Below are 17661 nucleotides of genomic sequence, written 5' to 3' on the forward strand. Positions count from 1 at the left end.
TATATATATATATATATATATAGAGAGAGAGAGAGAGAGAGAGACAGGATTTTTTTCTTGTATCGCCCAGTTTTAGTTTTAAGGAATTTTCTTCTCTTATTTATTTTATTTTGCAAATCTTGCAGTGGAGGTTGGCATGGTAACGAATGATGGTCTCGAGCATTTTGTTGTGGTAACAACCTGAGAAGAAACCATTACCAGGCCTCCTCATAAAAAAGAGACAGTGTCTCAATGTGTTCTTAAAGCAACATTAACATTTCTCTGCAAATCTCAGTATGGTTGGCACATTAAAAAAATCACATCTTGGGGAGAAAACATGTTTTCGTAACTCATAAATATGTTTTACTCGTAACTATTGACAGAAAACAATTTTTATGTATGATGCAGAAGCTTGCAGGATGCAACAACGAAGATGTTTAAAAATCCTTAATGCATTTCTGATCAGGTTTCAGAGGTAAACAGTTCTTCAGATTTTAAATAAATAATTAATGAATTTCATTCCTGTTATTTGAGTAAATTTTATTTTATTTTATTTTTTTCTGAGAGCTGAATTTGTTTTAGTTTGCAGATGTTCATATTCCTGCCACCTCACCTTCCATGGCCTTGATAAAGGTGTTTTTTTTGCTGAATATTGGGATATTTTTTCAAGTGTCAGAATGCAGACTGGCGCAGGTTTGGCCGTTTGTCTGTTCAGCACATTCGGTGGGGACGGCTCACTTGTCAAGACGAGCTCAGGTATGTAGGATCTGCCACGAGGAATGTGAGGAAACAAAGGCTGATGAAGCAGAAGAGCGTGATGCCAAGAAGGAAGTCTGAGCCAGATGCTTTGAGTGGGAAAAGGGAAACGAAATGCTAAATGCTACTGTCTGCCTTGACGTGCGCGGTGTGGCCAACGCGTTTGGCTGCTCAACATCTGCAGGCAAAACGAGGAACATGTTTGGATCTGAATAGATTCGGGTTTTTGTGGGAGTCTGTGTGGAAGCCAAAGATGGTGGTGCGTTAAAGATGTTTATCCTCATAAATTTAACATCAGAACTTTGCTCGTAATCAGTACTAAAATATTTACCCAATTCTAAATCATGAAGTGAATAAACATGTGCCTGCAGCAATGAGCAGACTAATCAGAGTTTTATTGAGCTTGGCCTTGCAGCACGCTGTACTTTACAGATATCTGACTGTGTGGCTCCTGTTGGTGCTGCTTACATCCAAAATGATCCTCATTTTAAATTAGTATGAGAAATAATACCTTTAAGCATATGATGTCAAATGTAGCCACATTTACATGCTGTATGAAAGGGGATTAACGTTTTTCCACTAAACAGAAATTAGCTTTTTCTAGTCAATTAGTGTTACTACAATTATTTCTATTTGCTGAATGGCAGCTTAATAAGGAAGATGGTTATTTCTGAGCGTCTTACAGAAATAAAATCTCTAATTATTGGGATTTAATATTCATAAAAATTGAAATAACTAATGTGGAACAATCTCTCATTGCTTTTTTATTACTTGGCTTTTGACACACCCTGAGACTTTTGCTTCATATTGGGCTGTTTTCTTATTGTTTTTATGTTTTAAATGTCTTTGATTTTATTTGTAAAGCACTTTGTTGCACATGTGTTTTTTAAGTGTTTTATTAATAAAGTAGTAGAAGCAGTAAAATAAATGAGAAAAAAGTTTTTTTTTTATAATAATGCCTGCAAATTAAAGCTTTTCCTCAAGTAGCTCTAATGCTACATGGTTGGGTCATAGAATACAACTAAATTAGTTTAAATTTAGCTTTGTGGCAAACACTTGGTAGAACTGCACAGCGTGTAGTTCCACCAGGAACTAATAAATGTTTACTTAGTACAAACTAAGTAAACATTATTGGCCATTACAAAGGCCTGATTTGTAGAAAATGTGTGGACAAAGCTGAAAACTGTGTGTGAACAAGGCAAATCCAGCAAGTTATTATGATATATCCAAAACCTGTAAACCTGTCATGTAGTTTAAAATGCAATTATATCAAATACTTTTGGCTTTTAAGAACCTACATTTCTACAAGACATTCATTTTCTCATTCTGGCACTGAGTGAATAGAAATACTTTTGTTAATCCTTATGGAAATGTTTGTTTTAGTGTCATTTTAAACTGTATTTGTGTTGGATAATTTTGATTTATGTTACAGAGACTATGTAGATTTTATTTTTCAACAGTACATAATACAGTGCTGTGCTAATTTATGGCTTTTAAAGTAAACGTATAAAGCAGACGAGACAGAATGGCGACTGATTAATGGAGTCTGGATCATCTTCTGCTTCAGCTACTTTATTACAATTAACAAGTGTGTAATTAAATTATTTGTTGGCAGCAAACTATTGGTTTGTTTTTGTCAATGCAGAGTCATCCATCTCTTCATGGTGATTCATCTCAATGTGGAGAAATTTCCACCCCTTCTTCTGACTCAGATCATATCTGGTTAAACTGAGAATAGTCCTTATTAATCAGGGACATCTGAGCATGAGCTGCCTGCAGCGTCACAATCCCACTCAGTGTTGATTAAAGAAGCTGCTGTTTTCATTGCAGATGGACAGAACTCCTCCCATTGCAGCATTCTGACTCCTCGTCTCCCCGCGGCTGACAGCTATGAGTTATGTCAACGAGGGTCTCCTGTAGTGCAACCTTGTGTGTGTTCATCCCTCAAGATGCAGACATAACGAAATATATGCTGCAGCCTGAGGGCAAACACGGTGTGTGCAACCAAATCACCTACTGAGGCTGATTACACCTGACCCACATCTCCTCTCACTTTCCACTCACCCTATTTATTTACAGCCTCCTCCACTGAGTTTTGAAGTTTTGAAGACTTTTGTCTCGCAGAAGCGTTTCTTTTCTCCCAGCCTAAAACTTCCAAGCTTTTGGGAGCTTTTGATAAGTGAAAGACGTTGCACTAATGAGTGTTGGTGTTTTCTGTTTTTGTTTTTGGAAACGTCTGAGCCAAAATGACTTCCTCCTGTCTGATTTTATGGTCTTCTAGAACTTTGGCATTTCTAGTGTTAAGATTAGAGGACAGATGCATTTGGTTGTAGACTAAATGAATTGCTTTTGACACTTAAAACTGATTATAATGAGTTAATAGATGAGTATTTTGGTTGTGAAAGGGGGAGTACTATGTGTTTTCCAGAATCATTTTAGGGCACAATCAAGTAATTATGTTACCTTCATTTGTCAAATATCAAATATGACATATCACTATTTGATTTATGACATATCAAATATGACTTAAAAGTAAATTTGACTTAGTAATTTAGAATCTTGAAATTGTGCCTCTGTCTCTTTAAAAACTCCTGCTCTTTCTGAAACTTCAGGAAATCATCACAACATGGCTCCTCTATTAATCCTTTAGCAACATTTTTACCAGCGTTGCAATGAGATGTAGATTGTGTAATGAGCTCAGCAGATATGCAGTTCCACCAGGTGTTTGCTAATTGCTGCGGCTAGTCTGAAGGGACTGAGTGGTGGAGCTGCTCTGTAATGCAGAAATGTGAGAACTGCAGCTCAGAGGAGAAACCTCGCCTCGAACGTGGCGCTTGTTCCATCTAGGCCACATGTGTCAAATTCAAGGCCCGGGGGCCAAATCTGGCCTGCAGGAGCTTTCTGTGTGGCCCTCCAGACTACAAATTACATCAAATAGTCCCTCTAGTTTTTCACAAATCTGCAAAATTCACACAAAATCAACAGATCCCCAGATTTGTTTCTGATTTTACTGCAATTTTTTCTCAAAATTGGCCAAAAACATTGGGTATAAGTGACTGCTGCCCCAGCCTTACGTGATGTGAAGTTGTAGTCTGTGATTTAAATAAAAGAAGTCATGTTTAACATTATCAATTAGCACAACTGTCACACAGATTCCTTACAAATATTTCTAAATTAGCACCACGAAATCTGTGATTTTGATTGCAAAAAATCGTGGATGGACTGATCAGTGTGAAAAGATGTTTAATATTTTTTCACTGTAACAAACACTGAAACAAACAGCTAGTTATTGATATTTTCAGTGGGTTTATAAATAGATTCTGGCATAACTGGCCCTTTAAGAACATTCAGATTTTTTAAATGACCCAAAATGAAAATGAGTTTGACTCTCCTGACCTACTTGGAAGAAATCCAAGTATGTTTTTGGTGAAGAAATAACATTATAACATGATATGAAGCAGAACAAAAATATTTTACACAATAACATCCCTTTAAGTTGTGCATGGAGGCTAGAAGTTCAAAGAAAATGTAAAATGACTGGTTTTGTAAAGTAAAAAGATGAGAGCGTAGAATCAAGGTGCTACATCAGGTGCTGCTTCCTGTAATCCAGCTGCCACTGTTGATTTCTCTCCCTGTTATCACATCCTGCACACAAACCACCAAGTGAAGGATTCACGGAGAGCTGCTGATGAAGGCGTCTCTCTTCTGCTCCACTTACTGCGATGGACAAATTCCTGCCCTGCAACCCAAATACACACCCACACACGCACGCTAACGCTAACACGAGCAGCCACCAGCGTTGGAGCTGCTAAGAAGGCGGAGAGCAGTGAAGCACACAGCTGAGGGGAAACTTACTCACCCCTAACCTTAGACGGAGGCTCACAGACACGCACACGGAGGAGAATCCACAGCACTGGTGTCTGTCATGAGACTAATGCTGCAGACTGGCTGCAGGCTACTGGAAGACCAGTCAAATACGTCTCTATGTGCAAAAAAAAAGATTTGCATTTCAGAAAATGGATAGAAAACCCACACACACAAAAAAACGCAGAGTGTGGAGTCTGTAAATGTACGACCCGTACGGTGAGAGAGAAGGTTAGCTTACTGACTGGAGGAAAAAGGATTTGAGTTTCTGATCTGGACTAATGAACCCTGAATCTTTAAAAGATGGCATTGGCATTTTATAAATTAATGAAGGAATACTGCATTGATCAAGTTTATTAGCATAAACTTATTAGCATAGCTCATTTCAGCAACAAGGCAGTTCTGCATCAATCAAGTTTATTAGCATAGCTCATTTCAGCAACAAGGCAGTTCTGTGTTTTACATCATAAAAATACAAAGTCAGCAGTTGAAACGTTACATTTTGTCATCATTACAATCAGAATGTTAATTAACGTTTAACTTAAAACTTTTCAAAAGCATCACTGAACGGCCGGGTTCTTAGTCTGGGTTTAAAGGAACTCAGTGTTTCGGCTGTTCTGCAGTTTTCTGGATGCTTGTTCCAGATTTGTGGTGCATAGAAGCTGAACGCTGCTTCTCCATGTTTGGTTCTGGTTCTGGGGATGCAGAGCAGAACCAGAACCAGAAGACCTGAGAGGTCTGGGAGGTTGCTATGGCAACAGCAGATCTTTAATGTATTGTGGTGCTATATACTAACAGCATTTTAAAGTAAATGTAGTTTTTTTTAAATTACTTAAATATTCGTGCTTATCTATATGATTTGAAATATTTAGTTTGGATGTTAGTTATTCTGATTAAAGAAGCTTAAATGTGAATGAACCAGATAAATCATCCTTCGTTTCAAACAAAGTGTGCATGTTTCATCCTTCTGGCTCGCTAACTGAGACACGGTTGGCATTTTTGGACACAGTCACCTTCACAAAATCACTCTGTAGTGTGGGGAATCGCTGCATTTGGACACAATATTTGGTAGAATGCTGTATATAGTTGGATGTATTCTTGATGTTTATTTTTATTTTATAAGATACAAGATCTAACCGAGTTGTTGGAAAAAAAAAAGATGGTTAATTGTTATCACAGTTTCCAGCAATAATATCACAAATACACATTTTCCTGATGTCATGCAGCCCTAATTTCATCTAATGCAAAGGACTGACATGGATGGATCTGAACGACCCGAGTTGCTTCCAGCTTTTCTCTGAAACAGAGCCGGAGTTTGTTTCTTCTTTCTGACACTGAACGTTGGAGATTTTTCTTTATTATTCATCATTTCACTGTGTGCCCTGTCAGACGCTCAAGGCTTCTCACTCAACCGAGTCGATTGGTAGTTTGAAGTTTGTTGTAATTACAAGACACTAATCAATGTGAAAAAGTAAAGTGAAAATAATAAAAAAAGTGAATATTTTTTTCTTCTTACTAATTTAAAATGAGTAATATTATGTTAAGTGATGCCTTCAGGTGGTCAACCTCTTTTTGTCAGTGTCAGTTTCTTTATTATTTCTTTTACCTCGGTTGTTCTTTTCCTAGTTATACTGACTGAACTAATTAAAGTTGTTTTTAATGTTTGATCAAACTTGTGAAGCTGTTGGTGTATTTAAGTGTGTGTAGAGTTATGAAATAGATCTGTAATTCTGTACATTTATTTCTGTGTTAAAAACAAAAAGAGATTTTAAGTCGGATCAGCACAGTGTTTCTGTATTGGATCGGTAACGGCTGATGATAAAATCCTCTGATTTTAGTATTGGAAGTGAAAAACGTGGATTGATGCATCTCTAATTTAACCCTAATCCTGCCTCATCTGAAGGTCACAGATTATGTCTCTGAAAATAATCACAACAAAAAGAGATTAGCATGTTGTAAAGATGTCTTAAGTTGAGGGTGGAGGTGCTTCAGCTGTTAATTTGCTGTAATTTCAGGTGTCACTTGGTCGTAAATTAGAGTAAATGCTGAAAAACCGACTAATTTAGTTATTGGTTCATAAAGATGTATGCATTCCAATTATATGACGGAGTCTCTCCCTCTTTCTAAAGGTGAACATCTGAGGATGTGTCCTCAGGGTCCGACTTGCTGCACCATCGCCATGGAGGGAAACCTGGCCGGTCTGAGCGCCCAGGAGACGGAGGGACTGATCAGAGAGGCCGGCAGGTCCCTGCAGGCGACTTTCAACAATCTCCACAGGAGCTTTGACAGTAAGTAGGGTGCTGGTGTGTGAGTGCATACAAGACACTCATTACTGCCAGAGCTCAATAACAAACCTTCAGAAGCGCACCCAGAGGAGCCTGACATTTGTATGTTGTGTGTTTGCAAAGTTGTGTTTGGCGGTCAATACCGCAGCTTCAATAACAGCAGTGATTGTGTGTGTGTGTGTGTGTGTGTGTGTGTGTGTGTGTGTGTGTGTGTGTGTGTGTGTGTGAATGCAGGTTTGTGTGTTCTGTGTGACAAGAAGACCCCTGCCTGGGCGCTATAATGAGACCAGAGTCAGCCAGACACAATGAAATGCGATAAGCCAATCCACTGATCTTTAGGGATACACACACACACACACACACACACACACACACACACACACACACACACACACACACACACACACACACACACACACCAGAAAAAAGGTTGTCCCTGGAGGCAGTAGCTAGTTCAGCTAATGAGCTGTTGACCCACCGAGGAGTCGAGGCTGCAGATCACTGAATATCAGAGGCAGAGGGCGATGTAGAGAAGAAGAAAACTGAGAAGTGCCTCCGATACCAACATGGAGACACAGCAAGTGAGAACAAATCATCGCCGCTGAGTGGAAACAGTGAGTCAAAAATAAAGACAGAGACCGGGCAGCAGGAGGACAAAGTCAGAGCGAGACATTATTATTAGCGAAGGCCTTGCAGTAACGTGGCTGTCCATCTGGTTGTGGTTACAGCAGCCTGGCAGCGGCCCACGTCTTTGAAGCCATTATAGCGCAGAGACAGCTCTGATTCTCTAATTCCCTCTGTTTTTTCTCACTGTCACTTTGTATCCATCTAACAGAACTGGAAATTTTAAAGGAACCATCGCAGAAAGGTTTTGTTTTTTAAATTAGGCAAGAAAAAGAAGCTCAAGCAATAAAAGTAACCGAACACATTTGTAAAGATGTGAAGTTATTAAACTGAACTGGACTGGACTGAATTTAATGGAACTGACTGATCTGAAGTTAAGTTAGACAACTGAAGGCTGTAAAGGTGGGAAGAGCGTCCAGCCTGAAACATCTGCCAAGTCAGTGGGCACGCAGTGGTGGAGAGGTTGCTATGACAACCCAGTGGCAGGAAGTGCCAAGCGGACAACAACACTGGGGGATCCAGAGAGCAGCAGTCATACCGCTTGAACTTTTCCACATTTGAATTCATCACTTCCAAACGACTCGCAGATAAAAGTGAGAAGTCGAGTAAAGATTCTTCAAACCGATTTCAGGATCTGGTTGAACGGCTTAAAGAATAGAATCACTATTAGGCTACTTTCACGCAGCAGGACCGTTCAGACTGCAGACGCTTTGAAAACAATCGGAAACGGATCCAGTTTAGTTCCACGTATGGAAGTGACGGATCAGATTTTTTAGGATGGAAAGAGCAGAATTCAGCCGAACACCTGGGAATTACACCTGAGTTTGTTTAGCAAAGTGCATTGAGATAATATTTGTTGTGGAGTTTTGGATAACATTTAAATCAGATTGAATTGATGAAATTAATTTGCTATTGAGCAGTTGTTCTCCATAATGTCTTTCCAGCTGCTGGGTATCACTTTATCACCTGGAAAGAATTCAGTTACTTTAAACTACCTTGTAGACGCAGCAGTTGTGCACAGCTCTGCTAAAAAGATACTAAAACTCAGAGCTGGAAATGGAGTGGCAGAGATAAATCTGCACAGTTTAACTCCAACATTATTTAGTTGTGCTGTGCTGACCAAGTCTGGCGTCAGCTTGTCGTGTCCTGACTTTTTCCTCTTTCCACAGCGTATTTCACGGAGCTGCACGGCCAGTCGGAGCGCTCGCTGCAGGAGGTGCTGTCTCCGCTGGGCCCCCTGTACTCCCAGAACGCCCGTCTGTTTGCAGAGCTCTACGGCGACCTGCGTCAGTACTACCGGGGCTCAGCCCTCAACCTGGACGAGAACCTGTCCGAGTTCTGGTCCCAGCTGCTGGAGCGAACGTTTAAAGCCTCTACCCCCACGGAGGTGAGGGAAGGAACATGCCCTCTTGTGCTTTGAGTTTGCTTTAGTTTGAAATGCTGGTAGAAAAAAATACTCAATTAAATTGATCTGAGCTGAATGCAACATTTATGATTTATAATTTATTTTCAGTGTTCCTCATCCTCTTCTGTAGAAATTGAACACAGGAAAAGACCTAAAAATCGAGATCAGGGATTGTATCCATGGTTTTAAATCTGTGTAAATGTTTGGTTAAAATCAGTCAAACTGCCTCATGAAGCCCATCTGTTCTGCTTTCGGCTGTCGTCTCTGTTGGACAGGTCAACCTGTCGGAGGATTACCTGGAATGTGTTGCTAAGCAGCAGGAGACGCTGCGGCCGTTCGGAGACGTCCCTCGGGACATGAAAACAAAAGTGATCCGGGCTTTTGTCACGGCCAGGTCGTTCGTCCAGGGCCTGGTGGTCAGCTCAGAGGTGATCAAGAAGGTCTCACAGGTGAGTTTTGTGTATTCGTGTTTCCTTCTGCACACACACACGCACACACACACACACACACACACACACACACACACACACACATGGTTAAGACCTCCCTTCCTGTTGAGGACAAACATGGAAACATCAGCTCAGGCTTGAACAAGCAGTTACGGTTTGCATTCTGCAAAAATGCCATCTGAACTATTGATAATGTGGTTGTTTGCTTGGGAATGTGTCTAATGTCTGCTGGGCTGATTCCCAGAAAAGCAGATGTGGCGGCTGCGTGGTTGTCACACCCGAACTGTGAGAGAAAAATCCTCCGCCCTGCAGATGGGAAACACAAAGATAATGGAAAACGAACTGTCAGCCTCTGCCGTCAGAACAAAGCTCTCTCTTAGACGGTTGACAAGATTGATGTAAAATTATTGGTGCGAGGAGTTTTTTTTTTTTTTTTAGATCTCAGTGGAGATCATCCACAAACTCCCACATGTGAGCAGTGTGTGTCGTCTTTTATGTTTCTCATCAAAAAGCATTTTTTATAAATAGGATTTTCATATGATTTTCTTTAATAATGAGTTGCAGTTTTATTAGATTATTCTAAAAAAGATCAAGATTGTAATCCCGACAAACTTGATGCAGATGCATTCTTTGCAGACCTGCATAAGAGTTAAATTATTTGAATTATTCCTTTCTCCTTCCTGTGAGGAACTGCACACATTTCTGCCACCTGCTGAAACTTCCCATCGCATCACGGTTCACATCCAGCCTGCATGCTCGGCTGTCTCTGTGACTGCAGACTCTTATCATAACTCAAACCTCATGACCTCACTCTGTAATGCAACATTGACCAAATTAAACACGAGGGAGTCTGTTCACGAGACTAAAGTTAGAAACTTTAATGAATGGCCAGTGCACATTTAAACATGTTTTTTTTTAACATGATATATTTTATGCAAGATCTCTAAAAAGTAGGAGTAACATCTTTCTCATGGGAAGCCAAGGTTTAAATAGTTTCCTTGAATAAAGATGTTTAAAAGTAGATTTCTAACTGTCCCCATTATTTGTTGTGCCTCTTTGTTCATGCAATGATGTGTAAATACTGCCCTCTGTTGTCCTGCTTCGGTACTGCGGAGTAAACCATTTGCAGTAAAATGAAGCAAAAGCATCCTGAACACCTCCGTCTTGTAATCTGACGGGTCTGATTCCAGGTGTCTCTCGCTGAGGAGTGCACCAAGGCCCTGATGAAGCTGGTGTACTGCCCTCACTGCCGCGGCCTGGCCTCGGTCCAGCCCTGCTCCAACTACTGCTCAAACGTCATGAAGGGCTGCCTGGCCAACCAGGCTGACCTGGATCCGGTGTGGCAGGAGCTCATCGGTAAGACACACCAGCCAATCCACAACACGTCTTATTGTTTGAGGCGTAATCAATTAGACTGCAATATGCCAAGACTGAAAAAGTTAGAATGTTGTAAAAAGGTTAAACTCGTATATCATAAATGGAGGGTGGCAGCATCTTTGCTGCAAGAGCAACTGGTGCACTTCATGAAATAAACGGCATCATGTGGAAATATGGAAGCAAGACTTCAGTCAGAGAGTTAAAGCTCAGATGACCCTAAGCATACGGCCAGAGTGGTCACAAAGTGGCTTAAGGACAACAAAGTCAATGTTTTGACATGGCTGCCTCAAAGCCCTGATCTCAATCCTGTAAAGAAGTTGTGGGCAGATCCTGAAAGGTTGTGAGAGTGAGGCGGCCTGCAGAACCGGTCAGTCCCACCAGTTCTGTTCTGTCCAGGAGGACTGGGTCAGAAACCCAGCGGAGTCCGAGGAGAAGCAAAAGGTTTGATCCAAGTTCAAAGGCAGTGCTGCCAGAATACTGAGGAAATGTATGCAAACTTCTGACTTTGAAGACATTAAAAAGATAATCTGACATTTTATTTCTCTCGTTATCGTGGCATTTAGTAAATAGAAATAATATTATAATTCTACTAGACCTAAAACAAGAAAAGTTTTGTGGGATTTCAGAGAGTGAGTAAAAAGATTTATTTTAAACTTCTGGTTTAAACTGTTGGTGGATTGTTACTTTTTTGATTCCCTTTCTGTTTAAGCGTTTCCACAGCTTGCGTACGTAAAGCAGTGGTTTCTGATTCCTGTGTTTATTTCTGCTTTCAGACACGATGATCCAAGTCGCGTCCAGCTTCAGCACAGAACCCAGCATGGACGTGGTTCTGTCCTCCATCCCCATCCGGATCTACGAAGCTGTGCACTATCTGCAGGAAAACATGGACACATTTACAGCGAAGGTAAGAGATTTTATGAGATGCGACGTCTCAAGGTTATTCTTGAATCAAATAAAACTATTTTGTTAATTTAATTTCAAAATAAAGTTTTCACAAATAGGGATGTTCAGAGCTATTTGAAACGTTTGCCAGTGGCGCCATCTAGTGGATTATTTTATTCTTACAGCTAACTGGAAATGTTCTTTCTCCATTTGCCTCTGAGCAAGAAATGAATATCAAAATATTTCATATATACATACTCTCAGTTTCTGAAACCTTCTGTGAGGAAGAATAAAGTTAAAAAGAAAAGAAGCGTTATTTTTATCTCTGTAAAAAATAAATGCATCCAGTTGAAAAGTGAATTCTGTATGAATTGAACTAAAGAAAGCTTTGTCTTGTTCAGTCAGTCGTCTTCATTGCCTGTTAATTAGAAATAATGAAAATTAGTTGCGTGCTGCAACAAAACACCAGATAAATATTTCAGCTTCGTCACCTGCGATTCAGATAAAACATGAAGCGGTGAATTGAGGACGTGCAGTTTTTGAGAAACATGGTAAAAGCCTGCGGATCGTTCCTGCAGGTGTACCAAACATGCGGCTCCCCAGGTGAACCAGGAACAGGAAGTCCAAACGCCCACGAGCAGAAGAAGAAGAGCGGCTCGCTGACTGCGTTCGAATACAAACCGTCCCCGACGGCTGGACTCAGACTGGAAATACAGGTGTGTGTCCGCTGCATTTTAATCCTGCAGGTTTTCTACCAAACTGACAGGCATGGAAGAAGATGAACTTTGTGTCTCATGAACCATTTTTGGTTTTTATCTGGAATTTTTTGGGATTATTATCCTGCTGAAAGTTATCAGTCACCTTTGTGTCTGCTTTGGTCCAAGCTAACTTTAATATCATCCTTTATTATTTCTCTGTGTTTTTTTTTTTACTTATTTGCATTAATGTTACACATATGAATCAAGTTGAAATGGAAAATATTAAATTTCCAAAGAGAACTGTGTATTAATCAGAGGTTCAACGATAAATCAGTTACAATTTCTGCTTGATTTGCTAAAGAGTCTTATATTTGTTGTGAAATGCATCAAAACTAAGAATATGAACCATTTTTAGTCAGAAATGTATTGAACAACAGAACTGAACAGATATCGGATGAACAATTCTGAATCTGTCCAAATCTTAGCAGACAGGTCAGACTTAAAAAATAAAAATCCCAGATTTAGTTTGTGTAGCGTAACTTTAGCTCATTGCTTTTTGAATAGTTGATACTTAGAACTTGTGTGAAATAATTTGGGTTCTGTTACTGTAAAACTACCACTGTAGACACCTTAATTAGACTTAATAAAAGTTAGAAACTGTTTTATGTCTGATCTTCTTCAATAGCTGTTTGTCTTTTTCATTAGAGTGAAATTCCTTCCACGGGATGCCACACACTCAGCTGATATTTTACAACCAGTTTTGAAGGAATTAAACTGGAATTTAGCCAAATAACAGCGTTTATATATAATTTGTGTCTGAGAGTGCAGAGAAATTAAGACGATTCAAGAAACTCTCAGTGAATCTTAAAGTGAAACTGAGATTTTCAGCACTGATAAAAACGAGTGGAACTGAACAGATTGTTTTTGCTTTTGTTCTGTCCTCAGGTGTCAGATCTGTCCAGTAAACTGAGGGACATGCGTCAGTACTGGGTCCAGCTGCCGGTAGCGCTGTGCAGCAAACTGGCGGCTGAAAGCAACAGTCAGGACAACTGCTGGAACGGGATGACCAAAGCCAGGTGAGAGCGAATCAGAAGAAAGATGGGAGCTGGTCATCTTTAATTAATTTATAAAACTAGTCAAGAGTTACTCTTTGTGTTCCCTAAATTTACAGATGCGTCTCTTATGTAAAGAGGCTCATTTTGTTTCAGTCAAATGCATTCATTTTCTGATTAAAAAAGATTAAATGGGGTGCAAAGTGGTGCAGTTGGCAGCACTCTCTTCAGAAAAACAGTCTGCAGTCTTTCTGCATGTGTGAAAAAAATCATTTCAATCGTATAATAGAAAAAAGAAGAAAACCAATCAGAAAGGAAAGAGACGACGCATATTACGCTGAAGCTGTTATGATGGAAACAATTTCCTGCACTTAAATACAAGAACATTAAATCTCAATTCTGCCACATTTACAATTATACTGGGATAAAGTTGCATCCATGGTTGTAAAAAGCAGTTTGTTGCACACAGGTTTTTTAGCTGAAGCATTTAAAGCCACACAGACAAGCAAACCTCCCTCAGTTGGCGGGTAAATGGATTACAGAGCGACGTGACGCTGTGCTTATATGTGCATCATTCACCCACACTCAGCATCTCCTTGTGTTTGAAGTGCTTGGATCGCAGCCAAGCTGTCAGATTTATCCTCTAAAACACATTCATATAAATGTGTCTTCCTTATCTGAATAATGTGAGGAACCATGAAATATACATGAATCACTGGCTGGGTGTGACAGCTGAAGGATGAATGCATTCTGTGTGAGTGTGAACTGTTTAAAGCTCTACGTCTCCCTCTGGTGGATTTTATAAGAACTTTAACAGTTTTTTTTCCAATCAGGGATAAAATGAAGTAACTAAAGTGACATTGTTAAAGCCTAAAAGTGGTTTACAAGTTTGAACTCTAACAATTTTTAATACAAATTGCTGAATCATTTCTTGTTGCTTCATTTACTTACTTTTTAAACCCACCTCTCCCTGCAGCAGTCCATATCTGCTGCAGACTGGTGAAAAGTATGGGTTTGCTGATTGTTCTTAGAGTTATTTAAAACTAGCCATGTTTCTTGAAAATATTTTTTCTGCTGACCTGCAATTACTGGAGTTTAGCAGGATTGTTTTGCATTCACAACAAGCTGGAGACAAGAAAATAATTAAGAATTATATGAGAAATGATTAGATCTACATTTCAATACCACAGAAGTGCAGGAATGTTTGTGTTCATTAGCTGATGTATCGTGCAAACTAGGCAGATTTGCAGCAAAATGTAATGAAAACCCAAATCTAAAGAACAGGACGTTGCATGTAAAGTGTCTCTCCTTTACCATCTCTAATCATTTTGTAATCGGTTGTTTGTCTTTCATTTACTGGCGATGTGAAAGTGGTTCACTAGCTGCATTTTGCACCTATCAGGTACCTTCCAGGGGTGATGGGAGACGGTTTGGCAAATCAGATCAACAACCCAGAAGTGGATCTCGACATCACAAAACCCATCATGAAAATCCGGCAGCAGATCATGGAACTGAAAATAATGAGCAACAGGCTAAAAGATGCTCTGGAAGGCAATGATGTCGACTTTCAGGATGCAAGTAAGACCCTTTCAAAATCTTAGGTTTACATATTTTCAACATTTTCTACATTTCTGCTAATGCAACACAAGAATAGGCAATAGTAAACAAAAGTTGGTATTTGTGGGAATTATATTTCCTCTGAAAAGACCTCTGCTCGTCTTTTACAAATCTTGCAAATATGGAAGAAAGAGAACGAAAAAAGGAATTGAAAAATGAGAAGTCTTCTTTCCCCCAGGTTATCTATGTTTCAAATAATTCAACTTAGACTGAAAAACAAATGGCACCTGTTGTTGACAGCTTAACATTTCTTGATTTTTTTTTTTAAATCACAAAGTTTAATCCTGCTGTCTCAAACAGCCTCAGCGCCCCGTGGCTGACTTCACATTCCTCCTACTGGTTGATTTACTCCACTCCTGATTACTTTATTTGTTTATTGCATTTTACGGTACAGATTATGTCATGTTGAAGACATACTGAGTGCATAATTATCTGCAGAGCTCATGGATGAAATTATGTCTGGTAAGAAATCCACAGTAAGGGATTTGTGTTAAAATGCAAAACACTGCTAAAGTTTTATTATCTAATATTAATCACTGATTTCACTTGTTTGGATTCCTGCAGAATGAAAAGCCTTACACCTTACAATCCAACTGCTGCTTTCATTTGTTCCAGTTCTCCATCATTCCACCCATAAACCAAAACTGTTTGTGGTCACTCGTGATTCCTGTAACTCGCTTGCACTAAATTACAGTTGCCATTGCAATTTCCAGATGTAGTTCATAAAGAGTAAAAATAACTTCCCCATTTTGTGTGACACATATCCTATACTTTAGAGTTGTTAAAGCGAGTCATTTTAGGAAAAGTCGTGAAGTCTGAGCCACAGGAAGTTCAGTTTAAAATAGTTACTGGAGGTTGAAAGCTCTCCGGGAGTCAAATCGACTCCTTCACGGCTGCATTGTGAAAATAGATGCAAGTTATTTAAATTTCCCTTGATAACTCTGCAGGTGAGGATATCAGCGGCTCAGGCAGCGGGATGTGTCTGAGCGGTCAGTGCGCTCGGAGCAGGCCGGGACTTTATGCCTACGCGCCGGAGACCAAGCCAGTCGGAGGAGCGGCCACGCCTGGCATCGGCGTCCCGCTGCTGCTCCCATTCACCGTCCTGCTGCTCCAGCGATGATGGACCCCCTTCACCGCTTTGTACGAAGGGGCCTGAGGGCTGAACCATGGGAAATGGGGTTGAATGGGAGGAAAAGTGGAACGAAACTTTGCCAAAAAGACATTTTGTTGAATGGATGAACATTTTCCTTGACTTAAAGGAATGAAAATTGACCTTAGTCTTTACTTTGCTGCGCTTCGATGTGTTTTAGTTTGAATGTGAATTAGTGTGAGGTCAGTGGATCTTTTGATGAGGATGTTTGAAAGACGACAGTAACAACGATGAAGAAGATGTCTGTAGCTCCAGTATCCAGCCAGCAGGTGACCTTATCTGTGGTGCATTCACCAAGGATTTTTTTTAAATGTTATTCTTCAAGTTTGTCTGACGTAAGCAAACCATGTACGCTGTAAATGTTTGTGTACATTACCTTAAAAACTGGCGCCATACTGAGCCATGAATGTACAACATAATACTCTACTGGCAATGAAATCCACGTTATCTGTGATGTTGACAAGTGGTTCATTCAGTGGAAAACAATGCAGAGAAGTCATCGCACTCTTGAAATGTCTGAGTTGTTGTGATCGCATCAGTTTACCTTACCTTTACTTCAAAGCCGGAAATGAAATGTCCAGTTTTTAAACGGCTTGTTACCGTTCTAAATAAAGGAATGGCCTCATCAAAGCCTCCAACAAGCAAGAGCACACACATTTTCTAAAAATTGCTTACCGAGGGCGAGGAATTTCGAAGTTACCACAAAAGAAAACGTGATGATTGAAACAAAAAGAGAAAAGCTGCTGTACTGCTACTGCAGGAGAAGATTTCTTAATGAATGCGTTCAGAGGTAACTCACCTCAAAGTGGCTGACTACATCAAACCAAAGCTTAATCCATCACTGCACACAGGTACACTGAGGTTTTGTAATGATTTGTCGTTATGAAACCAAGGTGTCACAACAAAAAAAAAGGTTTTCCGGTTCTTCAAGCTGCCTGGGTTTGTATATATACCGAATTTTTGCAAGATTCTTTCTACATTTGACTGGTGATATTATTTACCCTGGCATGCCTTCTGTTAAAGTCTACACTACGTTCCTGTTACAGACATATTAATTTATACACATAGCAGCAGCGTTGAAGACACACATGCTGATGCAGTCTGGGACTCTGTATTAGGCGGGTTTTCAATCATCAGTGTATTTAATCACCTTTCATCCATTAAACTCTGGTTGATTGTAGCAGATGAGAGTGTCACTCGATTATTCTATGGATTGTTCTGGAAGTCCTACTCTTCGTCCATTATAAATATTTGTGTGTGTGTGTGTGTGTGTGTGTGTGTTATTACTAGCCTGTTTGTTATCAAACTCTTTGGTTTGGATTTTGAACTAAAGACCAGCTTCTCCTCAGCGGAGGCAAGAGCTTTGTTGCTTTGAACGACATATTTAGTTTTCAGTTAAAAAAATATTACAATTTTGAAGATTTAAAAAAATACTATAATTACGTATAGCAATGATCTTGTGATGTAGTTTGGACTGTAAATTGTTGCTTGGTCTCCTGTTTTGAATATTTCACAAATTGTAA

General features: G+C 39.8%; 1 protein-coding gene across 1 annotated transcript in view; it reads left to right on the forward strand.

Moving 5' to 3' along the window:
- Nucleotides 1-17323, forward strand: part of gpc1a (glypican 1a) — a 39861-nt gene extending 22538 nt beyond the window's left edge. Inside the window, exons 2-10 of the mRNA XM_007550805.2 lie at nt 6729-6887; nt 8678-8895; nt 9189-9362; nt 10553-10718; nt 11513-11643; nt 12200-12337; nt 13265-13395; nt 14774-14949; nt 15936-17323. Of these exons, the coding sequence (XP_007550867.1) occupies nt 6729-6887; nt 8678-8895; nt 9189-9362; nt 10553-10718; nt 11513-11643; nt 12200-12337; nt 13265-13395; nt 14774-14949; nt 15936-16108 (1466 nt within the window). The 3' untranslated portion in view covers nt 16109-17323. The remainder of the gene's footprint in view (nt 1-6728; nt 6888-8677; nt 8896-9188; nt 9363-10552; nt 10719-11512; nt 11644-12199; nt 12338-13264; nt 13396-14773; nt 14950-15935) is intronic.
- The last annotated feature ends 338 nt before the right edge of the window (nt 17324-17661 follow it).

Source organism: Poecilia formosa, unplaced genomic scaffold, assembly GCF_000485575.1.
Source record: "Poecilia formosa unplaced genomic scaffold, Poecilia_formosa-5.1.2 Scaffold38, whole genome shotgun sequence".
Taxonomy (NCBI): domain Eukaryota; kingdom Metazoa; phylum Chordata; class Actinopteri; order Cyprinodontiformes; family Poeciliidae; genus Poecilia; species Poecilia formosa.